This window comes from Pungitius pungitius, chromosome 15 (assembly GCF_949316345.1).
Source record: "Pungitius pungitius chromosome 15, fPunPun2.1, whole genome shotgun sequence".
NCBI lineage: Eukaryota > Metazoa > Chordata > Actinopteri > Perciformes > Gasterosteidae > Pungitius > Pungitius pungitius.
The window spans coordinates 8,566,796-8,584,968 of NC_084914.1; the positions used below are offsets into that span (position 1 = coordinate 8,566,796).

The 18,173-nt window shown below is 42.8% G+C and overlaps 3 protein-coding genes across 3 annotated transcripts; 2 read left to right on the forward strand and 1 right to left on the reverse strand.

Moving 5' to 3' along the window:
• The first annotated feature begins 7,345 nt into the window (after positions 1-7,345).
• On the forward strand, positions 7,346-9,358 carry LOC119209763 (transcription factor Sox-14-like). Its single transcript, XM_062557719.1, has one exon. The coding sequence runs from the start codon at positions 7,553-7,555 to the stop codon at positions 8,282-8,284; it is 732 nt and encodes a 243-aa protein (XP_062413703.1). The 5' UTR covers positions 7,346-7,552; the 3' UTR covers positions 8,285-9,358.
• Positions 9,359-9,994: 636 nt separating this feature from the next.
• Positions 9,995-12,549, forward strand: cldn18 (claudin 18). The gene is made up of 5 exons (XM_037459303.2): positions 9,995-10,412; positions 11,475-11,639; positions 11,752-11,902; positions 11,986-12,099; positions 12,180-12,549. Exons 1-5 carry the CDS (start codon positions 10,193-10,195, stop codon positions 12,265-12,267), a joined length of 738 nt encoding a protein of 245 aa, XP_037315200.1. The 5' UTR covers positions 9,995-10,192; the 3' UTR covers positions 12,268-12,549.
• Positions 12,550-12,737: 188 nt separating this feature from the next.
• On the reverse strand, positions 12,738-17,882 carry selenof (selenoprotein F). The gene is made up of 5 exons (XM_037459307.2): positions 17,756-17,882; positions 16,702-16,869; positions 14,596-14,659; positions 14,082-14,131; positions 12,738-13,886 (listed from the first exon to the last, which is right to left on the reverse strand). The coding sequence occupies exons 1-5, from the start codon at positions 17,852-17,854 to the stop codon at positions 13,755-13,757; spliced, it is 513 nt and encodes a 170-aa protein (XP_037315204.1). The 5' UTR covers positions 17,855-17,882; the 3' UTR covers positions 12,738-13,754.
• Positions 17,883-18,173: the final 291 nt, after the last annotated feature.

Below are 18,173 nucleotides of genomic sequence, written 5' to 3' on the forward strand. Positions count from 1 at the left end.
GGAAAGAAAATGAGAATGACAAACAAGTATTTATAATCCGTAATTCGACAATTAGGCATGCGGCTCGTTGGTCTAGGGGTATGATTCTCGCTTTGGGTGCGAGAGGTCCCGGGTTCAAATCCCGGACGAGCCCACTCTGTTTTATTTTATTTGACTCTTCTTGTCAGGATTTATTTTGCTCCTGTCATATGTGCAGTATGTCGTAAATAAAGTGTTGCAGAAATAGACTCAGGGATTTGACTACTCCTAACGACAAGACGCAGAAAGAAATGCAAAATAGAGAGCACTATACTGATCTCTAGTGGACTTTTGTAGCTCTACATATAGGGCTTTCTTTTCTTTTCCTTATCATTATGCAATTATTATATATAAATTAAAACTTGTACAGTGGCCCATTTTTTGACAAAAAAGGATGTGTGTATAGCCATATTTATGGTTAATCCCAATATAAGAAGTAAGGCGGATAAAAGAAAGTGGTTTATGCACAGGGACACCTCTTTCCGTTCCGTTCTCTACACATTACTAAGGGGAAAGCGATCATCACAATACCACAGACTGTAAAACCTGCACACATTTGCTTGAGGTCTAAATTATATTACTTATTCTGCACATGGTTCCACTCCAGCAGCGCAGAAGGAGCATCATACTTTTTAAACATATCCTTTTAATGCCTTTCTGTCTTCACCCAGTAAGGGCTTATCTGAGCTTGCTGTTGTGCCAGCATCTGTGCTCCCCTCCCTTCACTCGGGCTCAGGACAGCCAGTGCCCTGCTTAACACGAGTCAGGAGATATCTCAGTAAATACCACTCTTTCCCTCACTGTTACAGCGAGCATATCATCGCCACAGGAGCTACACTATTTCCATTATTGCACTAAGCCTCTTAGTGGCACCACGCAGTGTGGCTTCCCATCATTCAATGTGTATGTTTCTTTATATTTGAAATGCCTCCTGCTGTATCACCCTGATGTGGCAATGAATTTCATGAATGAGAATGAAAGTTGCTGCATGATAATTTAACAGATTCTTTATAAGAATGCTGGACTGCAAGGTGTATGAGACAATACATGCGTTTTACAACTTTTCATGTCATGTGTTATGTCCTTTATACAATATGTATGCTGACAAAAGCTGATGGAGTGAATGTGAATTGATTACATATGACACTTTCTAATGTTAGCTAAAAGATGCGTGGCGCCATTTAGCTAACGTTAGTGTTGCCCAGTACTGAAAGCAAACTGTTGGCGAGATGGCAAGGCCCGTACGAAGTCAGAAGGAAACTTGGGCCGACCTCCTATGAAATTTCCAAGTCAGGCAAAGACAGTCCAGGACGAATTCTGCATATTAACCTCCTTAAACAATGGATTCCTCGTCCTGATCAAATTGCACAGAGCCTAATGATTAGGCGGGTGGAGGAAGAAGAGGAAATGGATGACCAATACTTTCCCCAGCCAGCTCTAGGAGATGTTCAGCTGAATCACTTGTCACCCCAGCGGCAACTTGAGGTGAGGGCCTTGAGGTGAGGGTTTTTTCAGAATATCCCGGGCTCACAACTGAAATTGAACATGACATAGAGTTGAAGCCGGATGCTGTTGTGAGGAGAAGGAGCAATCGAGTCCCAGAACGTCTCCAAGAATCACTAAAGAAGGAGGTGGATTTTATGCTGAGGCTGGAGATCATAGAGCCATTTTAAGATTTTCGGCGTGTTCAAAGATTGGAAGCCCGGTTGGGGATATATTTAGCACAAATTCAGCCAAAAAACTTCTCTCGTTCTGGTAAATGTATTTGTCAGATCACAGGTCAAGTAAAAGCGCTGCATTTGCAAAGGCAGGAGCAATTCTGCCGGCCCGCAGACCGAAAGAACAACTAACTAAAATCAGAAAGAACATCATGTTTTATAATCCTTGTAAGACAGAAAAACAAAGATTTCTATTGGCCCTAAACTGGTGCTGAGGGGGAGCAGGTTCTTCCCCCACCACACAAGACGCAGTCACATACGATTTAAGGGTCTTCTAATCGTAATGTAGACAAAACGACCAAATCAAATATTTAGTTGGCAATAATACTCTGTTTACTTTTCATCAAAACATTTATTTGAGTTACAGTGCATCACTGACTGGTTGACGTGCACACAATCGAGTTAGTGTTGTGCAGTATTCACCTTGATTGATGTTTCGTTTCTTTGAGTTTAAGTTGTCACTGTGTTGCTGAGGAGTGGAGGACTGGAGCTTCAGATGATCGGCTGGTTCTGTTGGGGTCGTGAATTGAGGGCCGGTGTAACTTTAGTTCAGCTTGCCGCTACCAACCAACAGATTCATTGTGGGGTGGAGTTGAATGGGTTGTGTTGCTATATTATTTCCTAATTTCTTGTTCCATTTCTTAGATTTTAGACTTACATGTGCGGCTTCCCTTTCACGCCGGTCCGGCTGATCTGGGCCCAGTTGTTTCACTTCTAGTTTCAAACGGATCTTTGAGGAGAGAATGTACCGAGTTAGGCACTGGTCTTGTTGGGACACTGCTCGCCATGTCGCTAAATGGGCCCGTTGCGAGACTCGCCACGTAGGGCAGCGAAGAGCTGGCCCAAATCTCAATGTATTTTTATAACGTCCCTCGTTAACTTTATCAGTGACTCTCCTTCTTAGACCCTCCGCCTCTGGGACCCGGTCCGAGCTGAAACAGCTGATACTTGCAAACAAGCGGAGAGGGGGACCAGGAAAAGCATGTATTTTGCGCAGATCTTAATTTACAAATATTACCAGGTATAAAATCCATGTTTCAAAAACACAGACTATTTGCAAAATATATATTTTTTATATAAAATCATTTCTGTGTCAGTGTCTCACTTCATCGCAGCACATCATATCGCCCCAGTGATCAGGCTAAAAGGCCCTGAGTTCATCTGCTTTGTTATTATTGACAGGGTTATAAATCTTAGGTAGAAATCCTAAACCATAGCATGCATTTTTTTAAAGTAGTGATACTCATTAAGGTTCAGTTTCCTCATCCCTACATCACCACACCATCATCAACCCCATAACCAGTCTGTTAAAAAAGCAGCCGCCTGCTTAGCCGGCACCTTTCACTTTTTAAGCAGGACTTAATTTACTGCTGGACATTTTAAATCTCCTGCCTCTGTGGCACCGAGTCACTGACAAATGCAATGGTTGCAAATGTATCTCATTGACTGCTGACTCGGTTGTATTACAAGCTGGATGATATGGGCTGCCACAGAAATGTAGTCCTCGGGTTTATCCTCAGATGTTGGAGGAAGTGTATTAATTTAGATGGGGCCTTATGAAAAGTGTTCTGGCAGGCAGCAGATCTCCCCCCCTCCCCCCCCTCTCTCTCTCTCTGAAGCTATCTGCCACAGAGCCAAGTATATTGCACCATCAATGTGTCAGTGGGAAAGCTATTAAAACCGCTTTACTTTTCCTAAGTATCATGAGAATAAGCAAAAGATTTAGTGAAATCCCCCCAAGAGCACAGAAAATCGTGAGGATTTTCCCCCTGAAATGTTTCCTAATGGACTGCTCAGAAGTGTCAAAAACTTGTTAGACTTCAGGGTAGTTTGGGGATTTCTAAGCATTTACTTGATGCTGAAATGACAGAATTTGAAGTATAAAAGCCACTGAACTCACCCACATAATTAAATGGAAACTGGTAAAATATGTTACAAGTCTTATGCTAAAAGAGTGATTATTATTTGAAGTAATGAGCGCAAAGCATGCCTTTTGCAGCGGAGTAAAGGAGGACAGTCAAACATGCTTTCACACAAATGCTTGAACAAAGGATCTCGGTTACTCCCATTTCAACCCTGGTTCTTATCTCAACTTGGTTTGCAATATTTCATACCTGCCATTGAGGATGGCCTTCACATGTGTACAAAAGCGGGGAGGCAGGACTCGTACACAGAGTGTCAAGGTTTCCAATGGGTGCTCTTTATTCCAAACAAGACAAGGTGCTCCAACAGCAGGTAGGCTAGACATTAACAATGACGCAACAAGGGACCACAGGCACACAGGGCTTAAATACACTAGGGAGGTGGAGGTGATTGGACACAGGTGGAAACAATCAGGCAATCACAGGACAAGGCAGGAAGTGAAGCTAACCCAGGGACACAAGAGACATGAAACTACAAAATAAAACAGGAAGAGGAACCAAACCGTGACAGTTTTATTTCTGTACTTTAAGCAACTTTTTGAAATTAATTTCTGCATGCTTTCTGCATTCCAACGCATTTTCAGCAGGAAATGCATTTTCTAGTTCCGAAATCTTATTCTATTTCTTTTGTTGCACGCTAAAACTCCTTCACACTTTCAGCTACTAAAACCGTTCAAATATTAAAATGTTCAGCTCATTCAGGAGAGGGGTGCTATCTAGCTTTTCAATTTAAGCTTTTATTATTTCTGTATTTTTTCAAATTCATATAAGCTTCTCCCATTTCTGTTTTTTTGCAATTCTTTCAAGTTCATTTCAGCTTTTCTTATTCCTGTATTTTCAGCATTTTTTTAATTTATTGCAGCTTTTCCTATTTCTATTCTTTCAGCAATGTTTAAGCAACTTTCTGAAATGAATTAGCAGGAAATGCATTTTCTAGTTATCAATAAAATGTTGTGTTTCAAAACACTTAATCTAAAATGTTACATGCATGTGTTTCTGCATGTCTGGGTCAACTAACCCTGACCTTTCCTTTTGTCACTACTGTTGTGTGGGTCTATTTCCTGGTGCATTATTTTAAATAAATATTTAACTGTAAGGCTATGGAGCCTAACGAGAGGATATTTCCTTCACAGAGATAGAGACTTAGTTAGAAGCACAATTTGTAGTCATCAAACGCCCATCACAATTTTTCAAAGCCCAAAGTGACGTTCATTTCTTTCTTCTTCATTCTTGTTCATTTTTTTTGTCATAGCGATCAAGATACTACTCAAGGTCTAAGGAAAGCAGCACATCTTTTATAGTTGGGAGGCTGGAACCAGGTAATATTTGGCATCTGTGCCTAAAAAATTGCAACTGAATAATTATGAAGCTCCGTTTCTCTTGAAGGACTAATCATCCGAAATATCCTGCAGCAGCTTCTCCCTCCACAGCCAAAGGCAACGGTTGATATGCATTTTTAGTTTATTCACAATATTATCTACCCTATTGACAACATTAAACTCCCTAAAAAACCTCTTAACTAAAGAAGCAGCATCTCTAAACAATGCTGCCATTCAGAGAAATAAAGAACACACATTGTCAGCTCTGTCTGCAAGGGTTCAGTTAATGAAAACAACCAATTAGTGAGGAAAATCAGCATTTTCCTCTCCAGCGTGGAGTTGACTTGTTTGATTGTTTCCTTGTCAGACTTTGGCGGAGTCCCCCGGCCCGAGCGCCCCGCCCGCCTCTCTGTGTCGCCTTTCATTCCCTTTTCACCCCCAGGTCTTTCTGTACCTGTCAATTTCTTTCTGCAGCGTGACTCCTTAATCCACCTGAGTGCATGGAGGACAGTTTTGACATAAGAAGAAAAGATAGAGTCCTAAGGAGAGGACCAGTATCTTTGGAGCCCGGGGGATAACCGGATTATGACAGACATTTTGTGCTGTTGGCAGTTTTTCCTATTACCCATTTTTTTCCTTCTCCCTCTCATCTCTCCAGAGTTTAAACGCTGCCCTTTAGAAGTCACACCACACTGACGAGTACACACAAAACACATATACTCTCCGTGTTGAAGCCTTGAGCTGAATAAAAATCTTGACAGATGACGGTAAGTTTGCCACCAATAGATTTCTGGCCTTGCCGATGCACTCGTGTTGTCGTCCTCGGACGGCTTCTCCTGGCCCACGTCTGGAAAAAACGCTCTGAACATGGTTTCACTGTGAAGGTAATCATTGTCTCCGCGTGGCGGCATGTGCCTCCCGAGTTCCGAGGCCTGAACCTACAGCACGGCTGATAACAGCACAGCATCCGAGTAGACGGATCAACTGCCCGACCCCCCGCTGCCAATCACTTTATCCCTCCAGCCCGTCTGCTCCGGCCCCGGAGAATACCGCTCCCTGAAAACGTCTTATCATCTCCACCACTGATGCAGTGGGCACCAGCGGATCTTTTATGTCCATTTATTTTGCCTTTGAAGAGGCCTGCGGTGCCTTTGGTTGTGGGAGGTAAATTAAATAAAGGCCTCCTGCTTGCTGGTGCCCTGATAGCAAAGTTTATCGCCACTACCAAGACCTTATCCCAGAGCTTCAACCAACCGCCACAGGTCTGTCCAGAGGGAAACGCATCATGCTTCTGTCATGGTAATAATCCCGTTTGCAGGAGCCATTTCAGGCGCCTAAAGCTTCCTTCTTGTAAATTAGCTTCCTGAGTCTATACACTCCAATTCCAGTTGTTACCTACAAGCTCCTAATTTCCGTGAGTTGCAGCGCACGTGCTGAGCATGATTCATGGTGAAGTTATGCTCAGGCTTTTCTCCACCAATGTCATTTCAATAACAGACGAGAGGTGTATTTTTGATCAGATAAGGAATAATTATGAAAACTGCAACAACCAATGAGTCGCCCATAGGCCAGTAGCTATGATTAATATTGATTTTGTAGAGGGGAGGGAGAGGTGAGCCGTTTGTATACATATTGATATATCAGAAAACCGCATGGCATCATGGGAAATCATTTGAATAATTACTTTTGATGAAAGGTTTTAACAAGTAGGAATACAAATATTGGGAGTGATTTTGCAAAAAAAGGCCCAGGGATTACCTTTTTCATTTAACAATAGTAGTAGTAAAGAGTGTTGTATGCAGGGTTTCATTCATTTTACAGTCTACAATTAAATCTACAATTTTTTGGTTATATCTTCTTATGAACCTGTAACATTTTGTGTCTTTTTCATTTCACAGAAAGATGAAATTCCCAAACTAATTGTGAGGTCGCTCTGGTCTGGTTGTGGTTTTAATAAAACGTGTATAAAATATAGTGGAACAATTCCATAACAACATTCAAAGCTTTCCTTTTACGAGGTGTTTAGAACCTGTGACTTCAGAATTTGCAGCAGTGCAAAACAACTTCTGTGTTTTACTCCCCTGACAGAATCTTGTAATTCACAGTTCTCGCGTGTATTGTGCAGCAGATTACTTTCAATTTATTATTTATTATTTCACCGTTCCACTGCTTGAATTTGCCTCAGGAGACATTTGGAGCGACTAAATATGGGAGGAGAGGGTGAGCCCTTTAGAAATGTTGTACAGTCACTTTTTGTGAGGGGATTACAGTGCTCTCTCTCATTCCCATTGGCTTGGCCCGCCGTGACACTGGTGTGGTGATGAGTTGCTGGCATGCTGAGCATCATCCATAACAAGCTTCCAACTTGGTCCTCTGCGACTCCCAGTCTGGCTTCGCTCTTCCAGCATTTTACCTTGCTACTTCGTGCAGAAGCTTCCGTCTATTTGGGATTATTTTCTTGCCATAGAGACAGGACAGATATTTCTTACAACTTTTCCTTTTTACGCACGAGACGAGCATGAGCTTCAGGGAGAGGTGACTTAGTTCGAAGTAAATTAATGCTTAAACGTCTGACATGGCAAAACCTTTAGATCACATCAAACGACCCATGAACGCTTTCATGGTGTGGTCCAGAGGCCAGAGGAGGAAAATGGCCCAGGAGCACCCAAAGATGCACAACTCTGAAATCAGCAAGAGACTCGGCGCGGAGTGGAAGCTGCTGCCCGACTCCGACAAGCGTCCGTACATCGACGAGGCCAAGAGGCTGCGGGCTCAGCACATGAAGGAGCACCCGGACTACAAGTACAGACCCCGGCGCAAACCCAAGAGCCTCCTCAAGAGGGAACACTTTGTGTTCCCGCTACCGTCGTTACTCGGGGACGCAGCGGAGCACTGGAAGGGATTCTCCGTGGACTCCTTTCTGGTCCCCGGGGATAAAGCCAGAGCGTTCCTCGCCCCCGTCCCGTCCCCATCTTCCTTCTCGCTGCTGGAGCCGGTGGCGCAGTTCAGCCCGGCAGCTGTGCAGCGGATGGCGGAGATGCCGCACGCCGTGGCCGCCGGCGCGCTGCCCTACGGCGCGCACGCGTTTGGATACCAGACTGGAGGGATCGGGGGTCTGGCTTGCCACGGACAGCACGCCCACACCCACACTCACCCGTCAGCCTCCGGCCCGGGGTACGCGGTGCCGTGTAACTGTAGCGCCTGGTCTGCGGCCAGTTTGCAGCCCCAGGTGGCCTATATCCTCTTCCCCGGAGGGAGGACCAAGAGCGGCATTGACTCGTACACTTCACCCAGCTCTAGTGTGTGAGGGACTGGATATTTGGGACTAAAGCAAAAATAAATGCGCTATAATACATACAATTATCATCTTACAAATATTCCAGCAAAAGTGGATATTGTGCTTGTTCCAGCAGATATCGAGTCCGTTCAAAATCTACTGAGCACAAACAAACACTCAAGTTGCTAAATTAATGCTGGTTGTTCCATATTAATTCAGAGCAAAAATGCTATTTTGTTACAAAAAAAGAAATCCAAAGCAATTTAAAAAATGAAATGCACGATGCTCACGCAGATGATAATAGGAAAGCCTGAAGAGACCCATGTGTTTTTTATTTATTCATTTAACCCTACAGGTCATAACTCATAGACCTTCAATCTTATGTTTGGACAGAAACACTTGTTTGTTCTATTAAATCTGTCTCATTATGAAGGCCTGTTATTTCATTTTAGAACTTTTATTATTGTAGTGTAGATAAGACATTTTTACATAAAACCCATAAACCCATAAAACATTGTTTAAAAATGTGAGTTTTTCTTTGAAGCTGGACAAGAAATGTGTGAGTTAGAAACATCTTATAAGAGGCAACGTCAATTTTGGATAATAAGTCATATGATTTGAACGAGATTACCGTTTTGGGGGTAATCTGTTATTTCTTGCATTATTTTAATGTTTACTGCAGTTATGTAATTGATTGGATATACTTTTATGTCAAACATCATTTGTAATGATAACTTGGGCAAGTATGTTTTATTTAACGTTTCTTAACCCCTCAGGTTAAACATCTTCACCCAACTGACCATCAAAACAAAGTTAAAATGTAGTCCCATAACGTTTGAGGTCCTTTGTATGAGTTTCGTTGTGTGTCCGTGTTTGTGGGAGCGAGAGTGAGGCTCATGATAAGAGAAGAATAGAAACTTCTCTCCAGTTGTTGACAGAGTGATAAGGTGAAACGTTGAATCATAGAAATCGTATGAGCTGTTTGTTTCAAAGTTTGTAAGAGGCAACGAGTCCTCACCCGGAAACCACCAAGCCTTGTTCTCTGTGTCGATTCACTATGTGATGCAGAATAATTAAAGATGAAGGACTGGACCCCTGATGCTGCATCAGTGTATTGGGTAATTTGTTTGATTTTACACAATAAAATAAATACTGCAACCTAAAAGCACAACAAAAATCAACAACCGGCAAAGTGGCCTTAATTAAAAGTCAAGTGGGGTCAAATCAGGAGATCGCTAAGAAGATAAAGTTCTTTGAGTGAGAATTAAAGTTTTCTCGAGCCAAACGAGACCCATTCATGAATTCACAGGCCCGTTGGACGCAGCTGTGTGGATGAGCATGTCCTCTGGCCCTCATGTGGAAGAGAAAAAGCTTTTATTTTACTGGTTTCTCACACCTGAGGCCTCATATGAGCGAAAGAAAACATCCCCTCCCTGGCAGTCTATTACATTTAGGGAGTGAAAGACTCTCGGCTGGTTTTCCTTTGTGCCGCATCATTTTCTCAGTGTGTGATGGCGTTGCCATGGCAAAGTGCTGCATAATACCCTCACTGACCAACGGTTGGACATTTACCTGAAGCCCTGAAGTGGAGTCAGTGAATCAGCGTCCCGTATTTACATTCAAACTGTTGGTTCTCGTTCAGGTGCCAGGTGCGAGTATCACCGGTGTGTCCAACCCACTTAGCACAAGGTAGCCCCACCCACCCACGCCGCTGTGTCACCCAAACCGCCTCCACCCAACGCCACCATCACTACAAGGCATCACTGCGCCCGTTCTCATTCTCTGCCCACACCTGCTCACCTTTGCTTAAACTCATTTAAATACGCAGCTACACTTTAAGTCTTTCTCTATTTAAACTCGGCAAAAAAGACCCTACACACACACACACACACACTGTGCCTCTCTTATATTGCCCAACTTCTGACGGTGGAAACAACGATGGCGCCTTCAGTCCTGCAGAATGGTGGATTCATTTTGGGTTTGGTTGGCGCTGCAGCCCTCATCGCAGCGACTGTCATGAACCAATGGAGCGTCAAGGACCGGGAGGGGGATGTTGTGACGTCCGTTTACACCTACAAGGGTCTGTGGCAGGACTGTGAGACCACTTCCTCCGGACTCACCGAGTGCCGCCCGCTCTACGGCCTCCTGGGCTTCTCAGGTAGGACGAGACCAATGACTTACATCCAGACAAGTTTTAGTCAGTGGCTGCTCAAACCATTACAAGCCGCGTCTTACCCTTCTTTTAAGGAAATAAAAAAAGCCTGCGTGCACCTATTTCTACTCTTAAAAGCCATAATCGGCTTCTCACATGATCAATGATGAGTGAATAAGTTTAAGGTTAGTCATGACCAAGTAGTCAAGTATCAGAGTCACAAGGAAATTCTCTTATTACTTGTCAAAAGCCAAGAAAACTTAAATAGGTCTTTTCAAATGAAAAGGCTGGAGGTTTGCTTCATGTTCAAGTGACATGAACGTTTTTCTCCTCTGCGCCTCTTTAACGCCACGTATTTGTGGAATGTTGTGTTAGACAAAAAGGCCGGTTTGTTTCGAAACCCGCAGGAACCAACTATGACTCTTAAAATGAGGTACAAGGATACTTTGGATGATTCTTCCTGAGTTTAACTGTCACTCAAATGTACCAAGTTGTTCCGATGAACTTGAAAACAAATTAAACAAATAAATATTCACAAATGGATGATACAGTCTTCATATCTTTTGTAGCCAATTCAAAGGGAAGGGGAGATACAAGGAATTTAATGTTTTCATAAAATAGATTGAAACTATAAAATAATTTGTTGAATGTGCTGAAAGGAAAAAACAGATCATTTTCTATTTCTCACTATTTAGTGTACCTTTTTTTTCCATTATTATAATTATCTATATTAAAGAGAATATTTCTGAATATGTTTTCTTCTTGGTTTCTGTCCTTATATTAACTGTAGTTACTGCGTCGAGCCCACTGCTATCGGTATTTGCATTAGCACCAGTTCCTTCTTCTGGCTGTGAGACTTCGTCACCACAGTTATCAGAAACAGAGCAAACAATGAGCGACGGGCCGGTTCCTGCAGCTCGCCCAATGTGGGAGAACACAGGGGGCATTATCAGATTAAACACGCGTGGTCACATCACCGTCTCCTGAGGGCGTAAATACTTTATTATCACACACGTGATTCACGTGATGCAGAATTATTGTGAGACATGATGAACTTGTGTCCACCAGGTGTGTTCCAGGCCGTGCGAGCCCTGATGATCGTGGGTGTGGTGCTGGGCGTCCTCGCAGCGGTGATATCAGTTTTCTCCCTGACCTGCCTCACTATGAACAGCATGGCAGACACCACCAAGGCGAAGATGAGCCTCACCGCCGGCATCATGTTCATCATCGGCGGTAGGGTTACTAATAACAGAAATGTGGAGAACACAAGGCTTTCTCTTCATTTTCGTTGACCCCTGCGGTTGACCACAGAGCTCTTTACCATGTGACTCTACACTCCTCTCAGGTGTGTGTGGCATCGCAGGAGCTTCCATCTACGCCAATCAGATCGTAGCCAGTTTCAGGATTTCCAGCAACCTAAACTACGGAGGAGGAGGAGGAGGATTCGGGGGCAACATGCAGGGAGGGCTGGGAGGGATGGGTGGAGGGATGCCCAGGTAAGCCTTAAGGATACTGGGTTTTTATATTCTCCACATTATTTGCGTGCTGGACTTCCATCCTAACTGGTTTGGTTTTGCAGATACACTTTTGGCCCTGCACTGTTTGTGGCCTGGATAGGAGGGGGCGTCCTGCTCATTGGGGGTGTCCTCAAGTCACTGGCTTTCAAGGGGATGCTGAAAGATGAGAGATCCCAGTGAGTTAAGCTTTTGTTGCTCTGTGGACAGAATGTCTTTTTACTTCTATTAATCTCAACTCTCGCCTGTTGCTTTTCAGTTACCCGGGGGTCGCTTACAAACCTCAGTCCCGCACCAAGACCGATCAGCATTCAGAGGACGGCAGGAAAGACAAGGATTATGTGTAACTTCCACGCACAGCTGTGTGTACAATTTGTTTGCTAAGGTGCGTGCTGTTAGATGTTCACATGCAGCATGCTTTTGTGTCGTTTCTTGCTTCAGGTGGCTTGTGATGGGAGTTAATATTGTCTCACATTGTATCAGGAGTCCAACATGTGTTTTCACACACACATTTCCATGGTTACCAGATTTGCAAAAAATCCTTTATGTAATTGAAGCTTTTTCTTTTGTACTTGAGTAAAATCATTAAATTATGTTGAAACACCGTGCTGTGATAAAGTATTTGTCCCCACCCTGGTTTCTTATTGTTTTGCAAATAAGTCAGACCTTAATTTTTCATTTAATTACCTAAATCTTTCAGATCAAATGTTGAGTTTTAGTGTATCGGGACAGCAATGAGCTGCAATGCTGTTCAGGCCACAAGATGTCAGTAGATCCGTGTGTGATGCTTTAAATGAGATCAATGATGACACTGGAGTAACAGAGACTATTTGTGTTTAATGCACTTCATTTCCATTAGACAAAATGACAGAAAAACCTTCAAGCATCCACAATAAATCCAGTTTCTCTTCAAAAGCAGAAGATACCAAAAAACACAAATTTACATCAGACCTCACAACCCAACACTGGTTTACTGTGAGGTCTTCACTAACGTGTGCTTCAGCAAGACGTCTGCGTTAGAAGAGCAACTAGAATACATTCTTACCACAAATCCTGTTGGTCAAAGTCGTGCACAATACATATCAATACATATTTAAAAAAAGAAGAAAAAAAATCACGATGCAAGAATATCAGACTTCAGAAGGTGATTTTAAACTCCCACCGGCAGTGGAACGAAACTGCTCATGATTTGCATTATTGTTTTTCTAATCTAATTGACCCGTTTTGATCAATGATTACTCATGATTATTTAGAGTGTGTCTGAAATGATGTCTTCCACACGTTATTTGGTAAAATCCAGACAAGAAATTTTCCCATACAAAAACCGTCAGTGTTTTAGCAACCATTTTCAAGGCCAGGTTGGTACAAATTGGTAAATAACACAAGGGTTAGAATACATTCAAATAAAGTACTAATAATAAAAATAAACAGCCCCTCATTGTCTCCATCCATGCAGATAGTTTTTGTTATCGTTTAAAGATCGGACTCCTGAGATTTCTGCCACAGCCTAAATAAAATGGAGCTTAGAGGAGTTGTGTTTGTGGGGCTGGACTCATTGGGAAAACTTATTCAGCATTTCAGATTACTCAGAGAGTCGACAGTAAGTGGTTGTGGTGGTTCAGCGACAGCAACACAAGTTCTAGTTTTAAATGTTATTTTTCAGTGCATCCAGCAACACAAACAAAACTCCCATTTACTTGAAGGTGGATGCAGATATTTAAGGGCACATAAAACAGAACATTTGCATGGCTACATACAAACAGAGGCATTGTAATTTGGGTGAAAAGACACTAACTAAAAAAAAAAAAAAATAGAAAAAAAAATTATATTGTTTCTATATCCGGTCTAATTTCTCGCTGAGGAACTCCTCCACGCTGTCTGTGTTCCACTTGAGGATGCTGAGTTCTTCAGCAATGTTCCCGTTATCGTCCAAAAGCTTTAGTACCGGATCGGAGCCTCTGACGTACTAAAGCGTGGGAGAAGGCGAGTGGGTAGGAGAGAAAAACCGGAGGCGTGTTAGGAAGGCAGGTTTCCCCTCAATACTAATGAAAGACATTCAATGTGGGAGTCATCTGATCAACATAATCTAATTGCACTTTTTCCCCCCGACGAAACTTAATGTGCGTGTAATTGTGAGAATATATCAATTCTGTCTCTTTACCTTGATCTGAAGACCTTTGAACATCTTTGGCTTGTCACTCCTGACAAAAGCTAAGGAGATAAGAACACAGTGAGGCAAATATCAGGCGATGAATCAGTCAATTAGCCTTTAAATTTTAGTACAGAGGTCTGTAAATAGTGACAACTGTAAAACCTCCCGGGAATGCGGCAGGGACAGTTGAGAACACAGACTGGCTACAGCTGGAGTAAACAAACGGCAGCCAGATGGCCCACACGGGGCTCCGGACATTTGCTTCCACACTAAAGAGAGCTGCAGCAACTCCCAACAATGGCATGAATTAGCCAAATGTTACTCTATGCAGAGATGGGGGGTCTCCTCCAAAGACAAACAGGGTATATATAAACCTATTGTCCTTTTAGACCACCTGCTGCAAAAAGGACACGCGCCACACACATTCCCATTGATCAACACACAGAAACAGAGACAGAGCTGCTACCGTTTAAAACAAGCCAATACATAGAAGCGTGTAATCACCTCTGAGCAAACAACTTACCTTGGACTTGAGGGAACCTCCCCAGCTTTCATCCACACACCTCAAGGATGGCCCCAGCGTAGAGCTGTGAAAAGAGAGACACACAACGTCACACCAGGCACTCGCCCTGCTGGTGGCCCGGAGGAGTAATTTGATTGAGGCACAGATTCATAAAGGCGACTCCTCGGGGGTCAATATACTGAGTCTGTGCATATGGAGCAGGGCTGATGGATGGCAGCGTGTGCAGGGCTCACTTGTAATCAAACCTCCAGCCCCCAATACACAATACATTACAGGCAATTGGAGGGTGACAGCAGTATTTCAAGACCATGCTCCATTTGCCGTTTAAAGGGGGAGAGAGAGAGAGAGAGAGAGAGAGGTAAATGACCCGGTTTGCTGGTTCACACGGCAAATTAAATTACCTATGCGAAGCTAAGTTCCCATCACGTTCCTTGGGGCTTTCTGTAAAGAATCAAACACTGCTGAAATTACATTTTGGTGTTTTATTTAACCACACATTGCAGAGGCCTGTTCGACAGCACATTAACATTTGTAATGCCAGTCAAGATCAAAAGCGAAGGCTGACAATACTATACATTTTGTTACAGCCGTCATGAAAACAACATGACTTTTCTGGTGGGCGGCTCACCGGATCAAACCCGTTTTGTAATGAAGATTTGAATATTAAAAAGGAAATAGAAATTAAATTTCTAAAGAAGCTAGGTACCGCAGTTTTTCCAGGAAGAAATAGTGAGACTATTTTTAGCAACAGAGCTATTGTGCAGAGCTGCAAAGACAATACCAAGAGACATTATTATTGTTTTTTTAAACCGATGTTAAAATAGGTTCACCTTCAGCTCAAAAGTCCTCCAATTACAATCAGATTTATTCTGGCTGTACAAACATTAATGTTATACAAAACACGCTTTGGCCCAGTGGCCTTCATCAGAGCATCATCAATGGTGGAGAATACTGTATAGTTGGACCCAGCGAAGCTGAGCTGCAGCTATGTGCAGGGTGCTCTGCAGAGAAGCCAGCACAGTTGAAAGAGTAACCAGTGTGCCATCCACGGCCAATGAATCTTACTAATTGACAAGGCTGCGCAATAAGCCGTTTCTCGGGGGGTTTAATGACACGGCACTGATGTCCACTGGGAGACTCCTAAAAAGCAGATAATTGTTGTGGTCTGGAGGCAAAAAATTGCTTAGTGACACTTTTGTTTCGGTATGTAGGTGGAGACGGACAATTGTTCGACTGTGTGACATTTCACTCAGATCGTGAGAAGAAAAGGAAATATTCTTTCCTATTGGTGTCTGTCGGGAAACAGAGTTGTTATCATCAAGAGGTGTAAGGAGGCGTGCAATACACTTTGCTACGGTGCTGTTGCTAAGATACCGAACACTCTGGGGACTGCTTAAGTAGAGAATAGTTTTTCCACAATGACTTGGCTGAGTGTTTATCCATCAGACCCAAGCAAGGAGTCCTTTTGAATTTTTTAGAATCATTCAAGTTATAAAAGCACAGACCCCTCACAGGTCACAGGGAGGTGGTTACCACACAAATTGGGGGAATGTCAAGCTAGAGTTAAGGAAGCTTGACTCTGAATATCATGAATATCATCTCCGAAATTGGATAAAAGTGTCAGCTAAATGACATGTAATGTAATGTAATAATGACAGAGTTTGTGTGGGTCAGCTCAGATCTGATGAACAGATGCAAACCGTGTAAACGGTCAGTAACAGAGAGGCCAGAACTAGGAGGCTTTAAGTAGAAGGTCAAATGCCTGAGGTAGAGATCCTGTCAATAAATGCAAAACATTGGGAAGAAGGGTGCTTTGGAGGCTTCTATGATATTCAAAGGAGCTTGTAGTCTGTGAAGCTCAGTAAACTAGAGAAAGAATGCAGATCAGCTTGAGACAGCAAAATTAATATATAATCTGTTGTGCATCAACATTTGGAAAGTGAGAGTCAAGCCAGCACAGGATGATAAATACGGTCTGGTTACAATTTGTTCCTTGTCATTCAATCTCCTTATTAAAAGGTCCCTGTACTCCTTCTCACTGAGACTGATTATAGGCATGCAATTACGTCACGTTTGCCTATTCCATTGGAGCCCCGATCCCTTTACCTTGCGCACTTCCATCTGGGCCTCCTGCTGGCAGCACTGCCGGCAGTCGGGCTGCAGCTTGGTGAGGCTGAACTCCCCGAGCAGGTCGCAGGAGCTGCACAGCAGGTTGCTAGAGAAGCCCAGCTCCCTGCATGCCTCAGACGACAGATCGGCACCATACGCCGACAGCTGGAGAGAGGATGCAAGAGATAAGAGAAAACACAGAGAGGCCATGTAAATAAGTATAATTATTATATTACTTCAAGTACAGATGTCCGTGTATTGTTAAAGTAATCAGCTTATAAAATGGTGGTGTTAACTAAAATATGATCTATTAATTCGATTTTTAATATAGAAATATTTTCATGAGAAGAGGACTTACGTTATTTATCAATTAAAGATATTTGACTCAGTAAACTTTTGCAAAACTGAATTATAAATAGATAACTTCAGCAAAATTACTTCACACAAGATATTTGATCCTTTGGTAGCAATGTGAGCATTACATGTAGCATATTTCATGCTAAATAACACTTTAGTGAAACTGTCCTGCTGACATAATAACAAAAAGGACTCAAATGGATGATGATGACTACTTTTGTTTTGTCGGTTAACTATGACTAACAGGCGTGTTGAATAAAACTGGGAATTGCTTCCAGTAATCAGAAAACCAGTGTCCTCTCAAGTTATATTGCCCCAGTGTCCACACTGTTCACCTATGGCTTTAGGGGAGAGGACTGATTTACTAAGCAGATGATGAGGACAACTAACGTATAAACCCGGAAGTCCTGCTGTAGCTTTGTCCCTTTTTTTTAGCCCGGGGTCGACAAACCAAGCGGCTTATCACTATATATGATTTAATGTTAGCTGACCAATAAATTATGAGCAGGCTTCACATGGAAACCTGGGCTTTGGGGTTTTGTGGATAAGCCACGTCATTTTGACGATCCGGGCTCAGCAGGATGTAGCAAAAAAACAGTAGTCAACAACAACAGTCGGCCGACTTACAACAGCTGCCCCAAACTACAAAACACTGCTGAAGACGGCAGCCACATTTGAGTGTAAATTAACTCACCGTTTGTAAAAGCGAGAGAAGCCACAGAAGATACACCTCCCCCGACATTTTGGATGCTGCTTTGTTAGCATAAATTACTCGGAGGACCCCTTTATTCATTGGAGGCCGGCCTCGTTACGCCTGACAGTTTAACATCACAACTAATAAATTATGTTTCCCACAATGTTCAGCTGTTGCTAACAAACTACCATTCATATAAGTCATACGTAATATTTTGATTAATTTTTGAGTAATTCAGAATAATCTAATTGAACTATGTGTTTTTTAGGTGAGGCCTGTTCTACGGTCGACTATCACTGTCTTCTTCTTCTCTGTTTGTATCGCAGTTAAAAGAAAAAAACTACGACACCTGCTGGCGGAGCTCGGGTCAGTTTTTTTGAAAATGGTCCAATCCGATGTGAACAGACAGTTTTACTCA